This window comes from Diospyros lotus, chromosome 1 (assembly GCF_014633365.1).
Source record: "Diospyros lotus cultivar Yz01 chromosome 1, ASM1463336v1, whole genome shotgun sequence".
Taxonomy (NCBI): domain Eukaryota; kingdom Viridiplantae; phylum Streptophyta; class Magnoliopsida; order Ericales; family Ebenaceae; genus Diospyros; species Diospyros lotus.
The window spans coordinates 32283893-32293878 of NC_068338.1; the positions used below are offsets into that span (position 1 = coordinate 32283893).

The 9986-nt window shown below is 41.9% G+C and overlaps 2 protein-coding genes across 2 annotated transcripts; one reads left to right on the forward strand and one right to left on the reverse strand.

The window, feature by feature from the left end:
- Nucleotides 1–1442: 1442 nt before the first annotated feature.
- Nucleotides 1443–4216, forward strand: LOC127807357 (zinc finger CCCH domain-containing protein 66-like). The gene is made up of 2 exons (XM_052345133.1): nt 1443–1686; nt 2001–4216. Exon 2 carries the CDS (start codon nt 2014–2016, stop codon nt 4126–4128), a length of 2115 nt encoding a protein of 704 aa, XP_052201093.1. The 5' UTR covers nt 1443–1686; nt 2001–2013; the 3' UTR covers nt 4129–4216.
- Nucleotides 4217–4467: 251 nt separating this feature from the next.
- Nucleotides 4468–8248, reverse strand: LOC127807361 (internal alternative NAD(P)H-ubiquinone oxidoreductase A1, mitochondrial-like). The gene is made up of 8 exons (XM_052345146.1): nt 7496–8248; nt 6615–6825; nt 6383–6543; nt 6236–6301; nt 5836–5999; nt 5199–5313; nt 4893–5072; nt 4468–4773 (listed from the first exon to the last, which is right to left on the reverse strand). The coding sequence occupies exons 1-8, from the start codon at nt 7904–7906 to the stop codon at nt 4621–4623; spliced, it is 1461 nt and encodes a 486-aa protein (XP_052201106.1). The 5' UTR covers nt 7907–8248; the 3' UTR covers nt 4468–4620.
- Nucleotides 8249–9986: the final 1738 nt, after the last annotated feature.

Genomic DNA, 9986 nt, shown 5'->3' on the forward strand with positions numbered 1-9986 from the left:
TTGTTTTACTAACACTTGTCTTAATTAGAACAATTTTAAATGAAATCATAAAGGGAAATTTAACTTTTTTTATTTTATATATACTTGTTTTACTAATGCCTTTTTAATTAAGTGTTATACTTATATCTTTTTAATTATTAATTTTTACACATACCTTAATCAGAACAATTTCAAATAAAATCAATTAAAAACTCATTTAATCTGCATATATTATTATTCACCTCACATTCTCGTAATTTTTTTACTTTGCCATTGGTAGTAGAAAGAGGTGGAATAAAAAGTAAAATAAAATCTAAAAGTAAATAAAGTAAAATAAAATTTATTATTCAAAAGAATAAAACGTAAATAAATATAATATCATTCTCTATTTTATTTGGATAAAGAATAAAATAGCTAAAATAATTATTTTAAAATAAATAAAATATAAAATTAATAATTATATTTATAAAATATATTTTGCAGTGTAGCAAACAAAATAGGAATACTCCATCCAAAAATAAACAAATATTTGGCAATTAAATCAGAGAGAACTGAGAGGAGCTTCCAACTCAATGTTGATTTAGTTTAGTTGATTGGATCATGAACTAATCGTTATAGTTAGTTTAATTAATAAAAATAAGAGTCAAGATGGATTCATTTTTTTATAAATGGAATAATTGTTTTTTTTATTTTTTTAATTCATATATAAAAATATTAAATAGCCAACAGCTTTTCAATATTTTTTCTTTTATAACAAAAATAACAATAAAAAAGGAGTCAACGGGAGATTTGATTAATGGGAGGGTATGGACAGGCATAGCATAGTAAATACCTCCCCCCCCCCCCCCGGCCGGCCGATTGAAATGTGAACGGGAGAGAGGGAGAGAGAGAGAGAGAGAGAGAGGTGTGGTTCTTTTCTTCAAATAAGAAGAAGGGACAAGAGGAGACTGGACAAGGTGACGGGTCATCATTGTAGGCTCCTCCGACTACTACTACTACTAGCTAGGAACCGACGACCGAAAGTGGATGGCTCCAAAGATGCTGAGTCTGCATTTTGCAAGAAAATATCCAAATTCCAAACAAACATAGCGGATAAGAACACAACAGCGACGGCCCATCCGAAGCCGTGAGCCGAAGCCCATCGTCCAAAGCGGAGCGGCTGTCACATCACATGTCCATTAACAAAAAAAAAAGAAAAGACACGGAGGCAGGCAGCAGGCAGGCCGGTGACGCTACAATCAATATTGTAATTTTCCCCAATAGGGACGGCGTATTTACGTCCACGTCACCCCGCAACCCGACCCGGGAATCTCAATCGGGCAGATTTTGGGGGGCACGTGGCGCTTTTGTACCCTGGGGCGGTTAGATACTTAATGCGCCGTGGGCTCCACCTGCAAATAATTTGCCTTGCATTTGCATTTGCATTTGGGTTTCATTTCTCGGCCTTCGGGAAGAAGAAAACTGGGTGGAGAAGAGAGAGAAAGAGACACACACACACACACACACACACAGAGTCCGTAGGCTCTACTTTTTGACTTCAAACCCAAAAGGAGCCAAGAAAAGTCTCTCTCCCTCTCTGGATTTATAGCTCTCTCTATCGTTCTGTTTTTCTCTCAATTATATTATCTAGTGGTGGGATCGTTTAGGCAAAACCAGTTTGAGTTCTTCCGCTAGTTTTGCTATTTCTTCCTATTCGATAGAATCAAGGTATGAATTTACATGAGCTTTTGTGTTTCCAAGGTATTAATTTATTTTATAGTTGTATTTCTTCGATTCCTGATCGTTATAAGTTCTGTAGCTCCTGTTCGCGATTCATGTTCTTCTTCTTCTTCTTTTTTTTTGAAATCTCTGATTTTCTTCTGCTAGGGTATGGAATTTGTGTGAAAATTGCATTTATTGAACGATTCTTGTGTGTATATTTTCGTTTAGGATTTTTATTATGCTTGTGCTTGCTGTTGAATTACGAATATTGGAACTTTTTGTGGAGCTTTTGTTGAGGGGCTGTGTTTGTTGTTTTGTAGGAGGGAATAAGCCATGTGTAGTGGTTCCAAGAGGAAAACCAATCCGGCTAGTTTAGTCATGGGGGGTAGTGAATTTGGGAAAAAGGTGGGAGTTTTAGATAATTACTCGGTTTTGCTTGAATTAGCGGCGGCTGATGACCTGGTCGGCTTTAGAGCTGCGGTAGAAGAAGACGGTCATGGCGTTGATGAGCCAAGCTGCTGGTATGGGAGAAGAATTGGGTCCAAGGAGATGACCTTTGAAGAGAGGACTCCCCTCATGATTGCAGCTATGTTTGGCAGCAAGCATGTTTTGAGTTATATGCTTGAAACTGCGCGAGTTGATGTTAACAGGGCGTGTGGTTCGGATGGAGCCACCGCCCTTCATTGTGCTGTGGCTGGCGGTTCTGGTTCTTCGCCTGATGTTGTTAAGCTTTTGCTCCACGCTTGCGCGGACTCCAATTCTCTTGATGGTAATGGGAACCGACCTGCTGATTTGATCTCTCCATTGTTGGGTTCGTCCTTCAATTCAAAGAGGAGGGTGCTGCTGCGCCTGCTAGAGGGCGGTTGTGATATTGGAGAAGAGTGTATATTTGAGGATCAGACCGTCAAAGATACTGAAGAACAACTGGATCAATTGACATTGAAACCAGCTGCATCGAAAGATGGAACTGAGAAGAAAGAGTATCCGGTTGATCTTTCTCTACCGGACATTAAGAATGGGATATATGGGACGGATGAGTTCAGGATGTATGTTTTCAAGGTGAAGCCTTGCTCAAGGGCTTACTCTCATGACTGGACAGAATGCCCTTTTGTCCACCCTGGGGAAAATGCCAGGCGGCGTGATCCACGAAAGTATCATTATAGCTGCGTGCCATGTCCTGAGTTTCGGAAGGGTACATGCAGGCAAGGGGATGCTTGTGAGTATGCCCATGGAATTTTTGAGTGCTGGCTTCACCCTGCACAGTATCGAACCCGGCTATGCAAGGACGAGACAGGATGCACCAGAAGGGTGTGCTTCTTTGCACATAAGCCTGAAGATCTTCGCCCCTTGTATGCTTCAACTGGGTCGGCAGTGCCTTCTCCGAGATCATTCTCAAATGGTGCTTCGTCATTGGATATGACATCAATAAGCCCCCTCAATCTTGGTTCACCATCCCATTTGATGCCGTCCACTTCAACACCGCCCATGTCTCCATCAGCGGCTTCATCTCTGGGAGGGTCGATGTGGCAGAACCAGCCCAACATCGTGCTGCCGACTCTGCAGCTTCCTGGTAGCCGGTTGAAAACTGCACTGAACGCTAGGGACATGGACTTAGATGCTGAAATCCTTGGACTGGAAAGACTTCGTCGCCAACAACAGTTGATAGATGAGATCTCAGGACTGTCCTCCCCGACCAGTTGGAATAATTCCTTCGTCAATGCTGCAGCATTTGCTACCTCCCTCGTTGACCGAAATGGGGAGTCCAACAGGCTAGGAGGCCTTAAACCTACTAACCTTGATGATGTTTTTGGATCTCTTGATCCCGTAGGTTTGACCCAGTTACACGGGCTTTCTCTGGATGCGCCTGGATCCCAGGTCCAGTCTCCGACAGGAATGCAGATGCGCCAGAACATAAACCAACAGCTACGTGCGAGCTACCCGACAAGCCTTTCATCCTCGCCAGTCAGGGCATCATCGTTTGGGGTTGACCCATCTGGCCCTACTGCAGCTGCAGTTTTGAATTCAAGGGCAGCTGCATTTGCAAAGAGGAGCCAGAGCTTCATTGATAGGAGTGGTGCACACCGTCTGTCCGGGATTTCTTCACCGGCTTCTTCTGCTAATATGGTACCTCCCAACCTTTCAGATTGGGGATCCCCGGATGGCAAATTGGACTGGGGCGTCCAGAAAGAAGAGTTGAGCAAATTAAGAAAATCTTCTTCTTTCGGGTTCCGCAGCAGCAGCAGTTTATTACCTACTGCACCGTCAATGTTGGACACCTCCGACGATCCAGATGTGCCTTGGGTTCAGTCTCTGGTGAAGGTGGAAAAGCCCGGCGAGTTTTGCCTAGAGAACCAGCATCAGCAATATAGTCCAAACAGCGGAAGCCCTGAATTACTCCCTTCATGGGTGGAGCCGCTTTACATGGACCAGAAGCAGATGGTTGCTTAACAATGTTAGGGTCCAAATTGGTTTTCATTATTTACAATCTGAGAAGATTTCTTGCTATTTTTTCAATTATTAATTTTTGAATTGTTAATCGTATTCATTATATATATAAATGTAAGCTAAGAAAATGGAGAGAATGTAACGGACCTGAGGCCCGGATGGATGAAAACAAGAAACGTGGGCAGGATAAAGTAATTCCGCCAATTCCATTTTTAGGCTCTTTATTAAGAGAGAATATTTCTTCTCTTCTCCTCTGCTCTTCTCTTCTCTTCTCTGCCCCCTTGTTTTGTTTGTTGCAGTTTATAAGCTACTTTTTCTTCATTGAAAGTAAAAATGCTTCTCATTCGTATATGGAGGGAAACCATACAACCATAAAACAAAATACCAATAAAAAGTCAAATCGTGTTCTCATTTTTGGTACCATAAGTGCAAACTATACTAACATACAACGGTTTTAACAAAATCATGAAGACACTAGTAACCTTGTATTCAAATCTATATCCGGCTTATGTCACGGCCAAAAATGAAGGTTGTCAACCAGTTGATTGCCACATAGAGCCTGTTCCTCCAGCTTAGGACACGGGTGAGATACGCTGATCGCCAAATAAACCAACTAACAAATCCTGCTAGAGAGAGTCCTTTTGCCTCCTATAACACCAATAACACACAGCTTTTATCTCAATATGTGGGATCAGTTATGGGAATTTTAGATCACCAGTTGTTTGTTTGATCGGACTAGTTTAATGCTGGATGTCCAAAATTTTTACCTTGCTCTGCCTGAGGTCCACAAGGGCCTTGTATCTGCCTATAGTTGCCATGCTGCCCAAATGCTTGTACACAAATGGCTCTCCCAATTCTGTATTTGTAGCCTCATTGGCATGTGCCCGGCCGGCCTTGCCAATCCTGTTCAACTGGCCTGCTAGATACTTGCCCTGCCGCTCTGCTACCTGTTTCAGCACACTCCAAAATGGAAGATCAGATAAACAGACAAGAGACACAGCCAGCTTGAAAGTTTTGAGGACAAATATGAGGAGAAGAAAATCAGGAGGAGCTAAAATTTCTTCCCCATTTACCTGGGCCAAAGCTGGGAGGACTGGTTTTCCAGTTCTTTCAAGGAACCCACTGCAGTCACCAACTGCGAACACGTCGGGAGCAGAAGGGACACAGAGCCATTCATCAACACCAATCCTGTAAGAAACTCATGAATGAGTTGAACTTGAATGTACAGAAGAAACAAGAAGACTAATACAAGATTTTTCATTACTTTCTCTCAAATGAGTTTGTAAAAAATTCTCAGGCTGCAAAGCCAAAGTGCAAACAGAAATTATCCGGCCTATGCCTGTTTGCGTTTGTGTTTCTTGAGCATCCTGCAACCTTTTCCCAATACACTTATCATATCGCTACTGATGCCAGTTTCGGTTAGGTTTTCAGACAGACTTATGGCTTCTCCCCGAGGAATTAGAGTTTTCTAGGAAATATGTCTTTTGTGAAAAGAGTTTCCCGGAACTACATATTGACTTCCAAAATTGAATGCAAAAACTTACAAAAGATTTGATATATTGTCGTTTATACTAGGTGCATTGCCAAACTGAGTGGAGTCTAACCAAAAAAAAGAAAAACAAAAAAACAAAAAAAAAAAACAAAAGAGGAGTAAAAACTGAACAACTGCAAAGTGAAAATATAATTTGATGAATAAGAACTATTCTTCACCTTCCACCAGGAGCTTTTGGAAGTTCCAGATTCTGTATGAACGGCGAGGGACCAACCCCAGTAGACCATACAAGCAGCCCATAGGGAACTTCGGTTCCATCATTGAGTATTATCTTCTGGCTTTGAACATCCTTGACAATTCCACGAACAAGACGAACTCCTGACTGAGAGGAACTAACACATTAAAAACAAAAATTCTGAATCCAAATGCGTATGTACAAGTATGATAGAATCACAAAAACATGACCACCATCCCCGGTTGATAAACCTCTATGTTGAAGAGACTCAGAAAAGATGGAAACAGGGCTAGATTGTTTAACATTCCAGTACAAATATGCTATAAAAAACAGATGGAAACTCCACAAAATACAACTTCCAAACAATCAATTTTGTCTCTTACCTTTACTAATTGCTTTGTTGCATATTTTCTTAGGCGATCATCGAAAGAAGACAAAATCTCATTTGCCTGTGAAGATTATCATACCCAGAACTTTATTAACAATAGGATTACATCACAGAAATCCTGCAAAAATCTTAATCAACTAACCTCAATCAAAGTGACATGAATATAGTCCTTGACATGTGCATATCTCTGGTGAACATCCCTCAAAATAAAATCACTAAGCTCACCGCTGAACTCCACTCCAGTCGGGCCACCACCAACCACCACGCAGTGGAGCAGTCGGCGCTTTTCTTCCTCAGAAACTCCTGTCTCAGCCCACATCTATTAGAGGGAATAACCAATGCTAAATGGAAACAAGTTCTTAAGCACACCATACCAGGTACATCAGAGAGCATCAGGTTTAGTAGTAGTCTCCTCCGAATTTCCTGAGCATGATAAACTTCACGAAGGAAAACAGCGTGCTCTTCCACGCCCTTGATTCCAAAAGTCAAGGGATGAGCTCCGGCAGCAATGACTAACTTGTCGTAAGAGATACTGAAGTTCCATGGCTCTAAGGTGTCACCATCAGTTACAGTTTGGCAATGCACCTATTACAAAGAACAACGTGCAATCCTTTATCTTCTGGCTTGTCAACTATTTCTATCTATGGCCTTATATGGCCCTTACAAGGTCTTTCTCTACCTCCTCTTTTATTAGATGCTTGTTTCATTCCATCCCCCTACTGACAGAAATATCTATTGATCTTCCTCTCGCACAATTTATCATAACAAACAAGATAATAAACCATCTTGCTCTGCTTGGTTGCCAAGAAATACCACTCTAAGTAAATACAGCTGGTTACTGGTTTCATGTTAATTGTTAGGGAGAGATATCTCGTATGAAATCATATAATATTTATGCAATGCTGTACAACTAGAAGACAGGTATAAAAATTTCATACAGTACTAGGGGAGGCCATCTGTATCTAATTAAAACTTCAGTACAAATACCATCTTCATCCAAATGTTAGTAATTAATGGTGTCACTTAAAATTGCGCTTCCCCTGTTTATACATCCCTATCCCCTAACTACCAAGAACTTGGAATTTTCCCGTATCTTTCTCAAGATCTCAACTTTTTATTGCATTTATCACTTTGTATAATTTTTCCTATGCATAACCTTATATGTGTATATATATATATATATCGTATAGGGTCATGAATAAATACAGAATTCAATGTTCCGACTCATTGTTAAGTTAGGGCAAAGTAGAGATACCGCATGGTTATCAGTATCAACGCCGGTGCAATGGGCGAGGAAGAAATATGAGCCGGGCTCGCGGGAGATTGCCGGCTGAATGCGGCCGATGGGCTCGGCGACGGACCGGAACTCGAGGGTGCCGACGCAGGTGGAAGCCAAGAGGGGAGTGAACACCATGTGGTTCCTCGGCGAGACGCAGACGACGTCGTAGAGCCCCGTGTTGATCCCCTTCATGAGCCGGCAGCCGGCCCACCCCGATCCCAGCACCACCACCCTGGCCTTCTCCTTCGGCTTCGTTGGGCCCAGCCCCGCCGGCGCCGTGCTGAATCCATAGGAAGATGAAGCGGCTTTTGGAGTAATTGAGTGTCTGGCCGGGGAGGAAAGGGGGAGTAATTTCATTAGGTTTTTTCTCAAGGAAGCCATAGCCATGTTCAGAGAATGGTGGAGCAAGAAGTATGGCGTCTCTGTATACCTATATATATGTGTATATATATATATATACAGAGAGAGAGAGAGAGAGAGAGAGAGAGAGAGAGAGACGTTGACTCGGCGGAAATTAAGCAGAGCCGACGGCACTGATCGGAAGGTGGTGGTGTTGGCGATGGCGGCGGCAGCTGCAACGCTCCCCACTCGACAGGTGGCGGCGATCTAAGAAAAACATACGTATTTGGATTGGAAGAAATTTCGAGAACTACCGTACCGTGCATCTACGAATCAAATCAATCTAGCACTAGCAGCGACTCCGAGCCTCTGCCTCCTGGTACCTGCCTGCAAGGATACATTTGCTTTTATTTATTTATTTATTTATTTATTTATTTTTGGTTAAAATTCAATTCCTGCCCCCAACTGAAGAATCAAACCATTTTGATTTATTAATTTTATATAGTTTTCATGCGCGCATTAAATTCTAATCAAGAATATATATATATATATATATGATGAATGGATAACCGTTCAATTTCATTTCTTTTAATTACTATTCGCCCTTTTCTTTTTATATATGATGAATGGATGACCGTTCAATTTCATTTTCTTTTATATATATATTCCACCCAAATGCTTGAAATTGCATGACATTATAGTTTTATGTGTGGAGAGACTTGATCCAATTAAGAAAAGCCTAAACTTTGAGTTGAATGAGTGAATTAGAGAGCATCCTCCTTTTGAGTCCTATAACTACAAGTACTGTACATTGTCTCAAGGCTTTCTAGAATGCTGAATGCCATACACTTGGGTCTTGCTCAAAGTGCCAGCAGATGTTAAAAACACTTATTTTTATCATACTGTAATCTGTCAATCGGATCCATTCAACTAATTAATTATATAATTAGGAAAATTAATCACGGGCGGGCCTCGGCGCCCGCCACCTCTGCTCTTGGGATCGTGGCCGCGGTTCGCCGTAGTCATCGAGCTCTACGCTCACCAGAGACCTTCCTGCCGTTGCCACCTTCTCTCCTATATATACATATGATTAATTTCAGATAAAATAACAATATATAATAATAATAATAATACCATGCAATATGAAACCCGAAAATTAACAAAGTATTTAGATCACAGCAGGTACCAGGTCCAGGGGGGAGTGGAATGGTGTTTCAGGCGGAGCAGATAATAGCAAAGCTGAACAAGAGCCGCGTTCTCTCTCTCTCTCTCTCTCTCTCGAAAAATTAACAAAGTATTTAGATCACAGCAGGTACCAGGTCCAGGGGGGAGTGGAATGGTGTTTCGGGCGGAGCAGATAATAGCAAAGCTGAACAAGAGCCGCGTTCTCTCTCTCTCTCTCTCTCCCTTTTGGATGTCTGTGTTTTTGTAAGAGAGGGCGATGCCATGGACGTATGTATAAGATGTTAGAACCACGGTACAACTGGTATGGCAAATACACAGATAACCAATGCCCCAACACTATGCAAGTAATGCAAAATATCCCTTAAAAAGGACAACAACACAGATCAAATTAAGTTCAACAACTAGCCGCCAGCAACAATAGATTCACAGCAACAGATATGAAATCGCATCTATTGCAAGAGATATATATATATCAGTAGCAGAAACTCAAACCCGAAAATCAGCAAAGGAAGAACTGAAACAACGAAGGCCGAGGCACGCTTGAAGCGTTGTCCTAAAGACAGTGACGCCCTGCTCCCGTCACCAACAGGCTTCGGCGTCTGTCAATGCAGGATTCAACGGCCAACTCTGGGAGAACGGTGACCAAGCTCGACCGGATCTAGCAGAACTCGCAAGGCACTCGCTCTCTGTTGGTGACACACGAGAAGTAAAAATGAAAATCTCTACCTCTCAACGAAGATCGACTAAGTCTCAACGAAGATCGTCTAAGCCTTATATAGGCGGGTCGAAGAGGCCGAACAGACGCTGCCATCAAAGCAGCATTGAAGGTCGGAATGAATGCCGATGCTTGGAGAAGACGAAGCGGCCAGAAATAATTTCTCGAAATTAAATGGGAACGCTTCGGGAAGCCACTGAAAGAGAAAAATAAAAGAAAATATTTAAT

What these genes read in the sequence shown, in the direction of transcription:
- LOC127807357 (XM_052345133.1), top strand. Translation starts at nt 2,014, where the DNA reads ATGTGTAGTGGTTCCAAGAGGAAAACCAATCCGGCTAGTTTAGTCATG.
- LOC127807361 (XM_052345146.1), bottom strand. Translation starts at nt 7,906, where the DNA reads ATGGCTATGGCTTCCTTGAGAAAAAACCTAATGAAATTACTCCCCCTT. An exon ending in CAACAAAGCAATTAGTAAAG is followed by an intron (nt 6,000 to 6,235) that starts GTAAGAGACAAA and finishes AGTTCCTCTCAG; the next exon opens with TCAGGAGTTCGTCTTGTTCG. An exon ending in CCAAAAGCTCCTGGTGGAAG is followed by an intron (nt 5,314 to 5,835) that starts GTGAAGAATAGT and finishes AGTTTCTTACAG; the next exon opens with GATTGGTGTTGATGAATGGC.